The 17,355-nt window shown below is 43.8% G+C and overlaps 5 protein-coding genes across 5 annotated transcripts; 2 read left to right on the top strand and 3 right to left on the bottom strand.

Moving 5' to 3' along the window:
* Positions 1–477: 477 nt before the first annotated feature.
* LOC108088859 (cuticle protein 38-like) lies at positions 478–1,044 on the bottom strand. Its single transcript, XM_017186834.2, has 2 exons — positions 987–1,044; positions 478–916 (listed from the first exon to the last, which is right to left on the bottom strand). The coding sequence occupies exons 1-2, from the start codon at positions 996–998 to the stop codon at positions 554–556; spliced, it is 375 nt and encodes a 124-aa protein (XP_017042323.1). The 5' UTR covers positions 999–1,044; the 3' UTR covers positions 478–553.
* Positions 1,045–1,307: 263 nt separating this feature from the next.
* LOC108088857 (cuticle protein 16.5-like) lies at positions 1,308–1,853 on the top strand. Its single transcript, XM_017186832.1, has 2 exons — positions 1,308–1,363; positions 1,420–1,853. The coding sequence occupies exons 1-2, from the start codon at positions 1,310–1,312 to the stop codon at positions 1,801–1,803; spliced, it is 438 nt and encodes a 145-aa protein (XP_017042321.1). The 5' UTR covers positions 1,308–1,309; the 3' UTR covers positions 1,804–1,853.
* Positions 1,854–5,569: 3,716 nt separating this feature from the next.
* LOC108088845 (neurofilament heavy polypeptide) lies at positions 5,570–8,224 on the bottom strand. The gene is made up of 3 exons (XM_017186819.2): positions 7,882–8,224; positions 7,749–7,826; positions 5,570–7,692 (listed from the first exon to the last, which is right to left on the bottom strand). The coding sequence occupies exons 1-3, from the start codon at positions 8,193–8,195 to the stop codon at positions 5,640–5,642; spliced, it is 2,445 nt and encodes an 814-aa protein (XP_017042308.2). The 5' UTR covers positions 8,196–8,224; the 3' UTR covers positions 5,570–5,639.
* Positions 8,225–9,727: 1,503 nt separating this feature from the next.
* On the bottom strand, positions 9,728–12,316 carry LOC108088846 (polycystin-2). Its single transcript, XM_017186820.1, has one exon. The coding sequence runs from the start codon at positions 12,041–12,043 to the stop codon at positions 9,866–9,868; it is 2,178 nt and encodes a 725-aa protein (XP_017042309.1). The 5' UTR covers positions 12,044–12,316; the 3' UTR covers positions 9,728–9,865.
* A 1,876-nt stretch (positions 12,317–14,192) lies between these two features.
* On the top strand, positions 14,193–17,267 carry LOC108088851. Its single transcript, XM_017186825.2, has 2 exons — positions 14,193–14,810; positions 14,910–17,267. The coding sequence occupies exon 2, from the start codon at positions 15,036–15,038 to the stop codon at positions 15,765–15,767; it is 732 nt and encodes a 243-aa protein (XP_017042314.2). The 5' UTR covers positions 14,193–14,810; positions 14,910–15,035; the 3' UTR covers positions 15,768–17,267.
* The last annotated feature ends 88 nt before the right edge of the window (positions 17,268–17,355 follow it).

Raw genomic sequence — 17,355 nt, 5'->3', positions numbered from 1 at the left:
CGGCACGCTGCGTATTTATGTGAATTCAAATGCATTTTCCAAACTGTTGTAAAATAAAAGCTGTGTGAGCCAATAATTTCCGCTGTCTGTGGGTGTAATTGTAGGCAAACTTTAAGTACCAAAATTCTAGGATTTCTAGTTGTCGAAAATTGGCAAAAACCAAAATCATTCATACGCACGGACAAGAGGGTGTCGCAAGTGTTGGGTTATTACCCTTTTTACAAATTTAAAGGGTCGTGGATCGTTTTTGTAACAACATTGTATCCCTACTAAAATAAAGGCGCATATTTATCTGTAAAACCTTTACATAAATTTTGTAACTTTTGGGTGGGTTAATTAAAATATTTTTACTTTTCCAAGAAGTTTAAGTTTCCAAGATCTTAACGTTTATTTGGCCAGACTGACAGTCCTTATCTGGCCGGACATGTAGCGTTAAAATCGCTTATTTCACTTTTTAGTAACGTATAAATTTCCGAGATGTGATTATGTGTTTAATTTTGGAGGACCGATTTTTAAATTTTTTTATTTTACTAGGTGATCACAGTTTAACGATTTAGATGAGGAGTGGTGCGTGAGCAGCGGCATAGCTCAGGGGAGCAGTGTAAGCCAGGGGGGAGGAGTAGGCCAAAGGAGCCGCCAGAGGGGCTGCCAGAGGAGTGGCAAGAGGAGCAGCTGCATACTTGGCAACCACAGGAGCAGCCAGAGGAGCAGCCACAGGAGCAATCACTGGTGCGGCAGCGATCCCATTGTAGTTCCTGGCGATCACCTGGCTGCTGGTGGCAGTCACAACTGGAGCGGGGGCAGCTACCACGGCAGCGGGAGCGGTGTAAGCCAGAGGAGCGGTGTAGGCCAGAGGAGCACCCAGGAGTCCTGGCTTGGCGGCAGCACAGGCAACGAAGGCGAGGACAACGACGGCCTGTAAATATAGAGTATTTCACTGATTAACACAGTTCTTCAAAAAGCCTTATTAAGATCTTCAATCTTACGTATTTGAACATGGTGGGTGTTTGGTTTGTTTTGCTTCTTGGGAAGGCTGGAGGTGGTTTGATGTCCAACTGCCCTGCTCGAACATATTTATACCCAAAAGAGTGCTCCGCTCTGACTCATGATCGTTCGCATTCAGTTCATTTAAATGCTGCGACAGTCTGTAGTTACCATTTGCACTTTACCATACTTTATGTGATTTCCCACTGCTGAATGTGGAATAACTGTAGGTGGCCACGGAATTGTGGCCCAGAGGTCACAGTAGCAGCTTCGATTGGGGTATAAATAGCGACAGGGAAAGTGTTGATCGACATCAGACAAGTTCATGCTTTCGAACTGCAAGCAACCCACCCAACAAACTAACAAAATGTTCAAGCTCGTGAGTTAGCATTCCACAAATTTATACCCTGTTTCTAACCGAATTTCAATTCGCAGGCTGTTGTCATCCTGGCCGTCGTTTCCTGCGCTGCTGCCAAGCCAGGACTCCTGAGTGCTCCTCTGGCCTACACCGCTCCTCTGGCTTACTCCGCTCCAGCTGCTGTGGTAGCTGCTCCCGCTCCAGTTGTGACCGCCACCAGCAGCCAGGTGATCGCCAGGAACTACAATGGGATCGCTGCTGCCCCAGTGATTGCTCCTGTGGCTGCTCCATTGGCTGCTCCTCTGGCTGCTCCAGTGATTGCCAAGTACGCAGCTGCTCCTCTGGCTGCTCCAGTGATTGCCAAGTACGCAGCTGCTCCTTTGGCGGCTCCTTTGGCCTACTCCTCCCCCCTGGCTTACACTGCTCCCCTGAGCTATGCTGCAGCGCCACTTGTTATCTAAAATATTTAACTGTGATCGCATACGACTAAATACAGAAACATAATATATAACGAAAGTTTCTTATTTATATGTAATTTCAAGGGTTTTCTTTTTTAGCATTTGAGAAGCCCACAAATTTTTGGGAAAAGCTAACCAGACAATCAAAACAACAGATATCTATTTATTTTGTAACCTTAAAAAAATGTCAAGCAAACAGCTCGAAGGCCCGAGAATAGTTTGCTAGAAGCGTTGATACGAAACCAATCTGCTTGTGAATATAAACATAAAATTTATCTGCGTTCATAATTTTTAATTTGAATAAATTAACAATTTCAATGAATTAAATTCTGGAGACTATAACTTAAGAAAATATATTATTCATAACATTATTAAATGCATTTTAGTTAACGCTCAATTAAGATTTAGTTTACTCAAAAGCTCTGCGTGGCAAAAATAAAAATCAAAACTGATGTGAGGCTTATGTTAACATTTTTTTTTTGAGTGCTCCAACGCCCATTCTGTTTTTGGCCCCATGAAAATTTGTTAGTTTTGGCTTTCCGCTTATCTAAAACGCTTTCATGGCGCATTTCATGCATTGATGCACAATTTAAATAGCCATTTTTGCGTTCGCGCGTTTAGATAGAAGATGGCAATTTCTTGGCAGCTGCCTAGAACCAAAGGATGAGCCGGAAAAAAATCCCGGCGTGTGTTATCGCCTGCCACAGGGCTCTAAATCCCCAACATCCTCAAGGATTTGCGCATTGGCGCTCCCTTTTTTCCTGAGCGAACTTGCCTTGTATGGGTTGCCTTTAATTTGATTAGTTACAACTTCTGATTACAAAAAACGGAAAGAAGCAAACTTGGTGCATAATTAAGTTTACTTCTCAGGTGAAAGCCACGCCCCAACCGAAAAATCTGCAAGCGCAACCGACAAAAAATATTTACAAAAATGTAAAAAAAAGTATAAACGCGACTTTTGCGTTCTCTCGTCTAAATAATTAAAAGTTCGCCCTTGCCCAACGTCCACGCCCCTTTTTTTGTCGGCTGCGTTTTTGTTTGCCATTTTGTAATTGCTGTTAATGGCAAAAACAAGCAAAATTGTACACAACGTCGACTGTGCAAATCGGGGAGGGGTTATGGCGAGAAATCTCCCAACTCTACACGGGTTTTGCATTAAAAAAGCGCGCGCATGTGAACACGGTGTGTTTAAAAAGTCTTTGAACCGAATACCCACGTTCTCTCTAAGTTAGATATAAACAAAATAATTAATCTATTCTTTACTAACTTACTTTAAAATAGTGTATGCTTTAAATAAATAGTTAATTTATTATTTTTAAAACAGATGTTTTATTTAATCTAAGTTAAAGAACAAAATTAACATATCTTTGATTTCAGCAAAAGAAACTGGTTATTGCGTAAAACGAGTGTACTATGTATTATTTGTAGTCCAAGATGTCTGCCAAAATAACCCCAAAAGCTTGTGCAAACGTGTGTTTCGAAAAGAATTATAAAGTTTTTGAGACGTATTAGTAAGAGTGTTATTTTTAATATTGTTTTGATTAAAAACCTTACAGGTGTGTTGTTTATTCCCACTTTAAGGGGTTTTAATAGGCATTTTGATCGAAAGGGTATTTAAATATGAATATGCCCGAGTCAAGATGAAGTTTCTGCGACAGAACAGGGCACAGATTCAAAAATTTGCTGCCCTGCATCCAAAGGAGCAGAGCCTAGTTACCAAACTTTATGACTTGTTTATGCTCGTTTCCGCTCTCTTCTGCTGTTTGTTTGCTGGTAGATGTTTTCTGCTGGCTGTTAATTTTGTTTGCCGACAAGGCGCAAAATGGTTGAATAATGGCCAGGCGACATTTCGCTTAATGTTTGACTTGTCTGCAACAAGGAATGTGATGCAGGATGCGACGAAACACTGTACAAGAGACGCCCAATGTTTGCTAAGATTATTTTCTTGTTTTCCTTTAATTTGGTTATGGATCTGAATTACCCGGGTTAACAATGTGTAAAAAGAGCGTTTAAGTATCGCGGCATACATTTATGAACATCGCTTATTAATTTGAAGAGTCCCTAAAACAGTATGCATTTGTTAAATAATATTAATTAAAAACTGAAAGTATAAGAAAGTATTTGAGGTGCTTAAAAATAAAGCACATATAGTAAGTTTTTTCACTATTTATTTCATTTTAAGTATTTTAAGTACTTCATTTAAGTATTTTTAATAGGGGCTCAATTTGTATTTGCTATACTTACTAAACAAGTAAACTTAGTATCGCGGCTTGCACTGAATTTCCATCTTGACTCGCCCTTTAAGAAAATTCTTTCGAAACTCTTTGCGACTTGGCTAATGATCCAGAGCCCAGACCCATCTTTTGGCTCACGAAGAGATGAGAACTAGGGGCAGGTTCCACCCACCATTCGCCTATCTATATGGCTAATTAGGCTAAACAAATTATGGAATATGATTAATAGAGAGCACGGCCAGGCAATTAACTTTTTGCGATAAATAAAGCGGAATATATACGTAAGTATGAATTAATGTATGCCGGAATTGCAGGCAGATTTATTGACCCAGTCGGCAATCAGAGCCCGTGGGGTCTGTTTTGAAGAAGGGATTTGTCCTGCGATTTAACAATTCACGTAGTGACATTTGCATTTTTGATTGCCTCAATATTTCTTGCACTGCTTTTGTTTTTTATTTATGGCCATCGCACCGTTGTAGGTGTTCCACCCCCTAAATTCAAGCAAAAAGCTTAAGCCCAAGAAACGTGTCGTGTAAATTAAAATGCTTTTGGTTCGGTGGGGAGTTTTCGGCTTAAAAAATGATACGCCAAAGGTCAGCGAGGCTTTAAAATTTCCCCAGCCGAGTTTTATGCAAATCATTTATACACATACATTTTTTTTTAGCTGGGCGTGACAAGGTCTAATTATGCCGGATTGTGGGCTGCTCTTCTGTTTTTTTAGAGTCAATGTCATTTACTTAATTTGCCCGTGGTTCATTCACGCTACTGAGCAAGATATTTCAATCAAACGGGTTCCCTTTTTCGTCGGCGACTTAGGGCTACGCAGAAGCTGAAGCGACCCCACAGAAAGAGCCGATGTATTATATTTCCAGGCAATTGTTCATGAGGACTTCTTGGAGTTTTGGGAAATGGAGGAACTTAATTTTTTGGAGGGAGATTCGTGCTCAAGTAGCGGGAAGCATAAAAATAAGAGAAAAGGAAAGGCGAATCCCTCGCGGCGGGGGAACACTCCCACACACTCCGCTCCGAAGGATTCAGGACTTCAGGTCCCGAGATCTGACGTGTTTGGCGCTGCACCAGCACTTAACCTTGGCTGTACACCGAGGACACGGCACTCGAGTTATGAATTAAATCCTGCCACGAGTCCTGTTCGCAGAGATAGCTAACACATATACGCAACTTCGTGTCCCTGTGCAAACTTTAACCCAAAAGCCAAGCAGGACGCGGTTTGCTCTCTTGTCCCGCAGAGAAAGCTCTGTCTTCTGGCTTCCATTCAGCGGTTCTCTTTTGGGAAAGCTTTCGGACTAAAGAGAATTTCAAGGCGCGAGAGTTTAACGAAAGTAATTTTAAGAGAAGTCAGGGAGTTTAGTCGAAAAAATGTTTGTAGGGTAAACACTTAAAGGTGAATTTTGAAAAGATCCCCTAACATGTAAAATGGTTTTTAAACGATTTTCTTAGATAAGTACATGTAAGAAATTCTAAAAAATTATTTGAACTGAAAAATATCATGAAATGAAGAGTTTTCCGTAATTTAATACAATTTACTTTTGCTAACGAACAATAATTTTAAATCGCTTGCGAGTCTAGCAGCCTTTACTTTTTTTTTTAGTTCTGAGTAGCATCCGAATAGGTGGCCTTGGCTTCGGGCTTTCGATGACGGGCCGTGAGGACATACAGTTTCTCCATCATTTTGTCCGCCAAAGTCGGGGTCATGGCAAACACTTCGACCTTTCCGCTTTCATAGACCCGAGCTGCGACTCCGGGCAGTGACTTTTCCACGTAGTACACGAAGACAACCTCTCCGGGGAGAGGTTTGTAAAAGTAGGCGCAGTCCCTGCTAAACTTCTCCAGGTCAATCTTCCAGGGAAAGTGGGCGTGGGAGAAAAGCCGCAGGTGCAGGAGCTTGTGGGAGGGAGACGCCTTGAAGTTCACTCGCCCGAACATCTTGTTCATCAGGTCCTTTTGGGCTTCGGCCAGCATTGCATGACTCTTTCCGTTCAAAATCAGGATAGTGCCATTGGCCCAAACCCAGGACACCAGCCTTCCCTCGTATCGCTTTTGGATCACATCTATCTCGACGCGCCAAGCCCCGTCATCTAGGTTGTTCACCGCGTCCTTTAGAGATAAATTCTTGTTCAGCTGCAGGGTGCAGAACAATTGGCAGAAGGACATCTCGATGCGCAGGCGCAACCCCTCGAGCTTGCGTTTGGCGGGACGTCTCAGGATCCGGATCTTCTGCAGGCAATGATCCAGGGGCACAGGCAAGGGCGCAAGCTCGAGCGTCCTCCGCAAGCGATCCGCCGACTTCAAGCCGTAGCGCTCGGTCCACTTGGAGCGGAGTCTCTTGGCCTGCGGGTCCCTGTACTGGGTCATGTGTTGGTCAACGATGTCCTCGAAGTCCTCGAGGCGGGTCTTGAAGCTCTTCTGGAATCCGTTATCCGCGGAGGCCTCCTGGCTACCTGCTCCCGCGGTGCGCGGCTTCATCTGCTCCTTTTTGATCTCGTTCTCGAAATCAATGGCTACCGGTTCGTTAGTTTCTAATTCCTCGTCACTTCCATAAGGCTCTTGGAGTATGAGCTCCAGTTGCTTGGCAATAGTGCAGCTGCACTGCTGCAGCCAATCAAGTTCGCCTTTGGCGTCCGCGGGCTTCGGTGGCACAATCTCTTTAACATCGAGAATTACGGGTTGTTCTGGTCTAAGCTCCTTTGGGGGAACTTGCTTTGCTGGCGCTGCCCCCTTTTTGGGGTTGGGTACTTCCACCGCTGGAACTCCCTCGACTGGTGGCTTCAGATTCTCCGACACAGGATTCTTCGACTGCGGCTCCGCTGCGTCTGCTTTGCGAGGTGCTCCATCGATCGAAACAAGAGGAAACCTTTTTCGTGGCTCCTTCACCTGGTTGCCAGCTATGTTTTTGGGCTTTAATAACTCAAACAGGATGTCCCGATTCTGCGCATAATCCCCAGCTAACCTAAGCAGCATGTCAAACTCCTCTATATCACTTAAAGGTTCACTGAGTAGCTCCGACTTGATCCAATCCTTGATGGCGCGTTCTTCCTCAACGCCGATAGTCATGTGCTCGAAGGCCAAGTCCTCATCTTGCCAATTGCGGTGCTGTTGGGCTTCCTTTTCAACCTTTTTGTGCGTTTCCCAATTGAAAAGGTCCTCAGAAATAGTATTTTCTTCAGGTCCAACCTCTTTCCTGACCTTCTGGGTCTCCAGTATCTTCTGAGGTGAAGGACTGAACTGCCGGCCTGCCACGCAACACAGGGGCCACTCTGCCTCTGAGCTCCGCACCAAACCGTTCTTCACGTCCCTGTAACTATTCCAAATGTCCTCCGATGATGGCAGATTAATGGGTAACTGGTCAACGAAGTTTTCTTTAATGGGTGTTATGGGTTGGAAATGGCGGTCGGTTAGCCACGATGCCTCCAACACTGGCAGCTCCTTTTCAAAAGTGCCTTTTGGTAACGTCTTTCGATGTTTTGGCAGAGGTTTCTCCTTGTATTTGGTGGGCAACCGTCCGGGCTTGATCAACCTGGACGAGCTCTGTTGTGGCCCTGCGTCCACGTGCATTGGCTCGGAACTCCCCTCTCCTCCGAAATTGAGAACGACATCACAAACGCAATAAGCTGCGGCGGGCGGCTTTAGAATTGGCTCACTATAATGTTATTACAGTATGAATTTAACCAACTAATTTCCTATTCTTTGCCTTACCAGGATGAAAGTGGTGAAAAAGAAGTGTTAGTCTCTGCGGGTTTCTTGACTTCAAAAACTTCAAACGGGTTATAAGGGCTAAATATAAGAACCAAGTATTTAATAACTTTACATTTTATCAACAGAGACTTACCTTGGAAAAGATGTATTAACGACAGTCTCATATTTTTTCTTTTTCTTCTTCGCCTCAGAATCCCTCTGTTTCTTCTTCTTTTTCTTTTTGGACTTCCTTTTCACATAGTCTTGGCTTGAAAAAGGCTCCTTCTTCTGGGTCTCCAACTTATACTGTTTTTCACCTTTTTCAGATGCTTTCCTAATCAAATTATTAGCATACTCCTCGTCCATTTCGGGATCTGAAGAAGATATATCAGAGATGGCTGGCGATTCTTTTTGCCACTTTGGTGGATGATTTTTTTTTATTTTCGGTGGACGTGGCATTTCGAGCATAAATTATTTCGCACTGATTTCACAGACGTCAATTTATCTAGAGTGTTAAGCAACCCTTTCAGTGTTGAAAAGTATTTGGTATTTTAAGTTTAGTTGATTTTTTGATGATTTGGTCTGCTTTCTATTTAACTAAGAGAAGAAAAATACGCAAAAACCCTTCACAGAATTATTAGATTCTGTGTCTGAAAATATCCTTTTTTTGTTGAAGAAGAACAGGACTGCTAAAATTTGCGTAGTTCTATAAATGAATCCCAGGTGCTTGGTTGAATTGTGCCCTGTGAGCTTATTGTTGATTTATCCCAAAAGGTCAACCCGAAATGTGCTGTAACTTATTAAATATTGGAAAATCTAAACCACTTGTTAATAGAGCTTCTATGAGCTGCAAAGGCAGTGCACGCTAAAAAAATTTTTAAAAACAAAACTGTTTTCTTTCGAAAAAAGTTAACTTCCCAAATTGTGTCTTAGCTTCCAGCTTTTGGGGCTGACTGCCTTTTCCGGAGAGCAAAAGTAATGCATACTTTTAGTTGCTGATTGTGGTTCCATACAAAAAGCGATCAAAAATTAAAACTTTTAGGCTAACTCCCTCGCACGCTCGCATAGACACAGAAAAACTCCGCACGGCCCTTGATTTGGCCACTCTTTCTTCTACCGTTTGTCTTCAGCTAACACACACACTCTCGCACACACACAACTCTTACACACACACACAGTGAAATGGAGAAACAGTCAGGTAGTTAAAACTTTTAAATTGAGGGCGGGGATCATTTGTGATTTCTGCCGTCTGGGCGCTGCGAGTAAAAGCCAGAAGCGGAAAAGCTGGGAGAGCGGGAAATTCGGGGAAAACAGCAAAGTTACAGGCACGGCAGAAGCGCTCTGTCACTGCTCATTTGTTGCTAATAATTATAAAAGTTTTCCCCAATCCCCCCGAGTGACATAAGGACCACAAAAAATGTATAGAAAAACACTTGCCAGACTATCTGTCTGTGGGTTGATAGAAAAGGGACACAAAACTTTTGACAATTGTTTAGTTTACAGGATATGCTCGACAATGTTTGTTAAGTCCTTTTTAGCGTTAGCAGTTAGCTCGGGTTTCGCAGAAAATAGTTTTGCACTCACGGCTCGGCCTAAAAGCTTGCAGTATTAAATTTTTATTTGCTTACCCCATAACAATGGTAAGGGGAGGGCCCTCCCCCCATTTTATATAAGTCATTTAGTTTGGGACTTGGAGCTCAGCCAGAATGCTTGGATAGCAAACAAGTCGAACAAAGCGAGCGCCAAATTGCCCTAAAAGCCTTTTCAAGTCAAAAGTTTTGCCTGTTTGCGCATAATTATTTAGCCATGACATAAACAAAAATCGCACATCCTTTGCAGTATTCAGTCTGCTGATGGGAATTATTGTCCAAATAAATTTGCAAGTACCTAACCACCCATACAATTCATTATTCAGATTTTATCTAATTTATTAAGGTTTTATTACTCACTAATTATTGTTATCTAATGTGAGTTGTCAAGGATTTGTATGTTATTAAAAACCTAGCAAGCTTGGAAACAATGTCTCATAAATTTAAAAAGATTTAGTTACATAGTAGAGCAGTTATTGGTTGAATTTGCAATGAAATGTAAGACATTTAAATACATTTTGGGTAGTAAATTTTACATTTTAAAAGTACCTAAGTCTTCGACTCAGATTGATCCCCCTGGCGCGAACTCGGCAGCTTTCCATCCTCATCGCCGAACATCAGCCTCTCGATGAGCTCCATTTGCGTCTGCAGAATCGCGGATATCTTGAGGGTCCGTTCGATCCGCTCCCTGTACCTCAGTTGATTGAGGGCCTCGTCCCTCGGATGGAATTCGATCATCTTGAAAAACTCGCGCCTCATCTTCTGCTTCTTGCCCATCCGCTGGTCGAAGTCCAGTTTCCGTTGAATATTCTCAGCCACCGTGCGATTATGGCTCTTGTATCGGTTTTGCAAGTGCAGTAGCTTGAGAACAAAGTGGATGAAGTCGGCGTACTCGACGCGAAGGAATTGCCAGAACGAGATGTGGTGCACCACCTCGTAGTCGCGGTTCGTCTTGGCGCTGGCCATCTGGTCCCTCATCAGGGACACGATCAGGTTGATCAGCAGGAACTTGACCACGAAGCCCAGCACGGCGTACAGCACGATGCCCATCCACTTGCCGCCGTGGAAGAGATCCGTCGGCTGCACGTGGTTCACGAAGCCGAAGGCGAAGCAGGTCACCGAAACGACTCCCTTGAACAGGTCGCTGAAGTGGCGGGTGTGGTCGCCATTCATCGTCACTGCGGCGATGGCAATGGCCCCGATGAACACGGCGAACACGGTGAACGTCCACAGCACCGCCTTCCAGGCCATGTAGAGGGTCTTGGTGAAGAGCTGGAAGGTGCCGGAGAACTGCATCACCTTCCACAGCCGCATCGTGACCAGGGCCACGGTGAACCCGGTCACCACGTCGGCGAAGTAGGAGAGGCGCGCGGGCTCGCGGAAGTCGAGGAACTCCACCACCACGGCGGTCTCGACCTTCTGCACCATCGACAGCATCAGGTTGGCGCGGAGGCAGAGGATCACCATGTTCGACAGGCAGAGGGCCACGATCAGGGCGTCGATCAGCAGCCACGGGGTCCTTATCAGGTGCGGTTCGAACCAGATCTTGACGATGAGCGCCTTGGCGAACTGCACCAAGGCAATGACGAAGAGGAAGAGCATCACCATGCCGAAGATGGGGAGGTCGCGCAGGCGCTCCACGAGCACGTGGCTCTCCACCTCAATGTGGGGCTCGATGCCGTGGAAGGGGAACTGCTCCACCCACAGCGTGCACAGGCTGAAGGTGTTCGCGTCCGCGTTGTACAGGCTGAAGTCGATGAAGACGGCACTCGTGTTTTCGTCCAGCCAGCGGTGGTCGTACAAGTAGTCCAGGATCAGCAGGCTCTTGCGGCGGGTGTCCGAGAGCAGGACCTTGTAGCCCGTCGTCTCCGGGTAGCTGATGAAGTGCCCCTTGTGGCGGATGCCCATGATGAGGTCCTCCCGGAAGTCGGACTCCATGGCCACCCACGGCCCGTAGATCGACCAGAACTTGTTCGTGTAGGGCACCCGCTCGTACGGTAGGGTCCAGCCCTCCATGAAGTCCCTCGAGGTGAAGACGGGTGGGTTGAGGCCCTCGTGGTTGTTCTCCGTGCGCAGCTGCCGCAACCGGACCACGCCCACCAGCCGGGTGCCCTCCGCGTGGATCCACGGAGCCCCGCCACTCGTGTTCCTGCCGTCCGTGAAGGCCCTTATCATGGAAAACTCGAGGAAGTGGAACAGGTCCCGCAGTGTGATCATGCTCGAGAAGCCGAACGTCTCTTCGTGGTCTTCGGCAAAGAGAACCGTCGTGGCTGCGGTGTTGAAGTAGAGCAGCTCCTTGTTCAGGACCATGATCAGGCCGAAGAGGATCAGGAACAGCTTGGCCGTCAGCCAGAGCTCCCCGGCTATCAGGCGGTACTTCAGGTTGATCTTCTCGTTGCGATGGCTTTCCGTGATCAGCAGCTCACTCCGCAACGTCCGCAACTTCAGCCTCAGTTTTTCCATAAACGTCTCAACTTTCGCATTTTCATCGGGCAACACGGGAGCCTGTTGCACTGGCCACCAGGCGGCATCCAGGGAAATAATTACGAACTCGATGGGCGCGAAAACCAGGAACTGGAGACAGCTCACCAAGAGAAACGTTACCAGGATCACTTTGAACCTGGCTTCCTCGTGGAAAAAGCCGGAGTAGTTCCAAATGCAGACGCCACAAACGAATATTATGATCAATGTCAGGTAGAAGACCATATTGCTGCCCTTCTGCGCCATTTTCCAGTTTCAGTAAAGCCTTTCAATTCCTTTTAAGTTATTATTTGAAAAGTTGAAACCTAAGTTATTTGTAGAATGCGCCGTCTGACAAGATATTATTTTTGACAACTAAGGGAGTCCCGACCAGATTAAATTAATTTATCATTTTACCTTTTTCTGATGTTTAGTGTGCAGTCAATGTATGGTCTTCCTTTTCTAAATCTAAAACAAACGAAAATTTAGCACTAATATGTACTGTAGTTTATCAAACACTGAAAAAAAGTGCCGAAATTTAATGTTAAAACATAACTAAATATTAAAATGTTTAATAAAGTTTAAACGTATTGCTAAATATGTCTTATCATGTGGATTGCCAAGCCTTATAAATTAAATAAAATCAAAAGTGCAACCCTGAAATAGTAAAATTCCGATAATCTTTTAAATGCTAAATCTTTTTTTCGTTCCTACTACACAAGTATATAGAATCTATATTATAATCTATACGTATTATAGATGCTTTCACTTATTCCCTCCTTCTGTATATAAAACTTATGCACTTTCTCTTTGGCCTCATTGTGCGGTTTGTTTTGTGTCGCTCCCTGAAATTCCCAAAGACATCAGCCTCTCTAATCCCACATCTGGTGTTGCCAAGCAGCCTTAACTCGCTTTAATTTCACTTGCCTGCTGGTAGTTAGTTAACCTTGCATTTCTTTGTCCTTGTCGGGTGCAAGCCGTGCACAAATTATTGTGCTATCAGTGGCACCTCAATGGGCTCCCAGCAGTTGCCACTTAGGGCATCCGACAAGTGCAGCTCGACCACTTGCCCCACCGCCCACAGAGACATCCCCCCTGAAACCCTTGGCCTTTTACCACTGGGCTCTGGCAATAAAATTCCTAAACCTTTTTTGACAAATGAAACGTGCAACAAACAAGGAGCACAAGCGGCTGCAGGCGGCAGAGCAAGTAAGGCGGGGGTCTCAGGACTCGGGAGCCAGCAGCCAGGATACAGGAGCTGCAACCCAGGACTTACGGCTGCGAATCTGGGTATGAGCCGAGCTGCAGTGCCAACAAAGATTTATGCATTTTACAGGGCGGACTTCGCTTTATGCGAAACTAAACGGCAAACAGTCTGAGTGAGGAAAGCTTTCACTCTCTTTACAGAGAAAAAAACTATAAGTACCAACAATAAACAAAACAAAAACTAAACAAAAAAAATGTATATATTTCAGTAATACTTAAAATCTTAGTTAAACTAAAACCTTAAACAATTGTAATTATCATAGAAGTGTCATAAGACATTTTTAATAAAAAAAAATTAATTTTTTTTAATAAAAAATATCTTTTCAAAATTAAACCATATATAGCTATGAAAATACTTAATGTAAGCTTGGTTTTTGGTATTTTGGCATTTTAGAACGCAAAAGAGACAACACTTATTTTATACTAATATTTATAACTCAAAGATCAATATAAATGCTGGATTTACAAAAACAAATATTGTTAGGAAGACCAGACAAAAAACCGAAAACTCTTTTAAACATTTAATAGGTCTAATTATTATTAAATCCTTTTCAGAAATATACAAAATATATGCTTTGGAATAACTTGAAATAGGTTTAGCCGAAACGCAAAAGTGATTTAATTATTATAGAGTTTTAATAAAGCATTCGTGTTATAATTATTGAAGAACAAGAGTTATACCTGTGGAGCAAACATAAATTAAACAAATTGCTTGCCAATCAGTTCCGTTTTCGTAAGATATTTATTATCAGTGTTTTTCATAAAGCGAATTTCTTTCTCTGTGCCATCTCTTCATTCCCTAGGGAGGCGGAAATGAAGCATCACATGCCCCGTGCTCCCCTTGAATCCGGAGTGGCAGGGCTTGCGGGGGCAGGAAGTCCATTGTGCCTTTTAATAGACTGAACTACACGGCATCCGACTCTGAGCGCCGGCATCCTGGCACTTTGTTTGCCGGCAAACATTTGTGCAGCTTATTAATATGCATGCCACCCGGCTCGTGGCACCTCTCCCTCCTCGGGATTACCTGGAGGGCCAGGTGGATCCGCCCACTCCGTCCAGGTGGTCGGCTTTCATTTGCAGCCCTCGCCAATCGAGCGTTTATCTCCTGGCCAAGCGCAGAAGTTTTAGCTGTTCTCGGTCCGTATCGAAAAGTCGTTAGTAAGCTGACCGCAGAAAGATGTGAGGCAAAAGTGCAGCTGCTCAGGGAAAACTTCGGGCCAACTGGGCGCTCTTATTTCTCCGGTCCCACTGCAATCGGAGAAAAACTGGCCAACTTCCCCTAAGACTTGCACTTAGCCCGCACAAAACTTTGCTCGCCATCGCAAACTTTTTTGACTGAGCCGAAGATGAAACTGAGGCTGAAACTGAAGCTTCTGTGTGCCGTAAGTAGATTTGTGGACTTGGCCATATGTCTCGATCTGGGCGCGAGGGAAGAGAGGTGTAACTACTGCAATAAGTAACTGCATAATAGGGTTAATAATTAAGTCAAAGCCGTTGCATAAGAAATTCATTGCCTTTCGTTGTTAAGCGACTGCACAAAAATCTGTTTATAAAGGTTACTTTTATATAGAAGTAATTATTATTACTTTATATTTTATATATACAATAGAGGTATCGTATATCATCGTCAGTTTATTTCCTTACTTTCATTTAATGATTGTCAAGTTTTCTGGATTGCCACCATACATTGACAACATATTTTGGTTTTATTCTAGTCCAAAGTATCTAGTATTTATCATGAGTTAACTAATAAAAACGACAATGCCACGTAAGTCAGCTAAAAACCATTATTTTTGGCAATCAAATGTGTTCCGGCCAGACCATATTAAATTAATTAATTCTCTTTTTCTTTTTTATCACATGAAAGCAACCTTGATTTTACATAGACAGTCCTTTTAACCGGGCTTTTTTAGGGTGTTTTGGAAGAAAAAGAAAGAGTTTCCTCGCTACAATTCAGCACTTCATTATCATTAGGTGACAGCCATAAACGAAAATGTCACGTAAGTCAGCTAAAAAAAATATTATATTGGCATTCATTCCCCTCTCAACGACCCTGGGAATCGACGTCGAGTGGAATAAGCCGAAGGACTTCATGGACGACGACGCGGAGAGTACCTGGATGCACAAGTCGCTCATGGAAGCGGAGGAGTTAAAGCTGGATCTGGAGTGCGGTCTTTTGAAGCCGAAGGATATGCCTGGCAGGATAATCGTGGAGCCGACATCAAGCCTGATACCCAGGACCGCGGCTCGCCGTTTTGAGAAGGAGTTGCTGGCACGGGAGGCTGCGCTATTCGTAGAACGCGATTTCACCAGTCTCTGCAGCCAGCTTGAGAGTCGTTTGGGATCCTGCAAGTTTGAAGAGGGCTTACAAATCTTAGCCAAGGTGAAGAGGTTGAAGCTGACCAAAATAATGCTGTTGCGCAACCCTGATTGCGTTCGTACACTGCGAAATCTTCGTTACTTTGGGAAAGAAGAGAACCAGTTTGAGCTGATTATCCGCAAAAAGGGCTCTGAATTATACGAGATATTAAAGAAAATCTTTAATACGGAGCAAGAGCCCGACGAAAAGTTTTGGAACGATTTTAGCGAAGAGGTTAAGGTATTCAACATTGTCACGAAAGACTTGAAAATATTTCGCACCGCCCTAAGCGATCAAAGCTACTTGAGGTTACTGGACGTCAAGAAGGCTTCTACTTCGACCACGGACCAACTTTCGAATAACTAAAAGAAATTACCTATACCTTCCTTGGAATTTCATAAAATTATGTTCGCCTTTAGGTGTTCTTCCAAGAAAATAATAATTTCTTAAATAAAAACAAATAATTAAAATTTGAAAATAAATCATAGCAGGTGTATAACACATATATATAATATGGTAGCGTTGAAAAGTTTGCTCGCAGTTCACAGGTTTTAAATTCGACTGTTCTGAAAAAACATTTTAAAATGCACTATACTTCCTTTGACTAGAAGGCTCAAATAAAAATTCAATTCAGCCGAATCTTCCATGCAGTTTTATATATTCCTTAGATGAAGGGTAAGAGAATAAACAAATAATTTGTTGCGGGGGCTTTTAAAATTACATTTTAAAAAGCTATTATAGGTTTGTCAGACTCACGTTAAATTGACGTACTTCTTGCCTGTCATTTTCGCTGACCCGAAGAATCCCTCTCAAAATCGGTGCCCACACGGCGTATGCTTACTTCCGGCAGCAACCCCTTCTCTGCTCACCATTAATCATCGCAGCGGAACAAGACGAGCACATGCACTTATAGATTTGTCAGACACCCTCGCACACACACAGACGCACACAAACTACTTCCCTCGCCGCGGGAAAATCAAATTAAGATAAAATTAAAAGCGCCAACAAACACACGAGCTGAATGCAATTGGGGAATGCCGACTTGCTAAGGGGGGATTCGTTTATTTTTTGGCAAACACACAACATATGCGTCCCGTTGACAAATAAAGTTTACAGATATGCACACACACACACACACACGGAGCGGAAAAACTGAAGCACACACAGAGGCAGAGGGCAGGCGGGCGAGGGAAAACTGGAAGAGCGATGGCAACGCACACGAGTAAACAATGGCGAACAAGCGAATGAGCAGATGGTTAGGGCAGAAAGAAATGGGCGAGGTGGAAAACAACTCCCCAATGAAATAGTTTATGGTAAACCGCAATGCGAAAAATGTCACCTCCTGGCAAAAATGAGCGGGCAGCGGGGGGAGGTGTGGAGCAATGGAGCACTGGAGCAATGGAAATGGATGTGGATGTGGATGTGGAGCTGGATGTGGAAGATGGAGTGGCACATCCAACTGGCTAAACAAGTGCGGAAGTTGTTTGCGTTTGCCGCTGGCAAAGGCCAAGCGGAAGCGGCCTATTGGGCAATGGCAATGGCGATGACGGCAGTCGACTGTCGCCACGGAGCGGAAATGAGCCAACTTGGCTGCCACATGGGGCGCAAAAGACGCCGGCTGACAATATCCGACACCGAACGGCGGACGGCAAACTTGGAGCTCTGATCCGAGCCACAACGCACTTTGGGGGGAAGGTCGAGAAGTCAATCTGGGTCTTTGAAAGTAAATATTTCTATGCATGCTTACTACGGGTTCGAAATATGGCGTTAGTTCTTATTGATAATATGTATTATCTTATTGACATTATTAAAGTAACTGGATAATAGTTCATGTTACTAATAAAAAAGAGTGGTATCAAATTTATCGACAAACTTTAAAGAAATTATTGATTGATTTTAAACATTTTGGTAACATTTGAATAAATCTAAAAAAGGTTTGAAGTAGAATTAAAAT

This window comes from Drosophila ficusphila, unplaced genomic scaffold (assembly GCF_018152265.1).
Source record: "Drosophila ficusphila isolate 14025-0441.05 unplaced genomic scaffold, ASM1815226v1 contig_106, whole genome shotgun sequence".
NCBI lineage: Eukaryota > Metazoa > Arthropoda > Insecta > Diptera > Drosophilidae > Drosophila > Drosophila ficusphila.
This window is presented reverse-complemented; position numbering and strand designations above follow the sequence as displayed.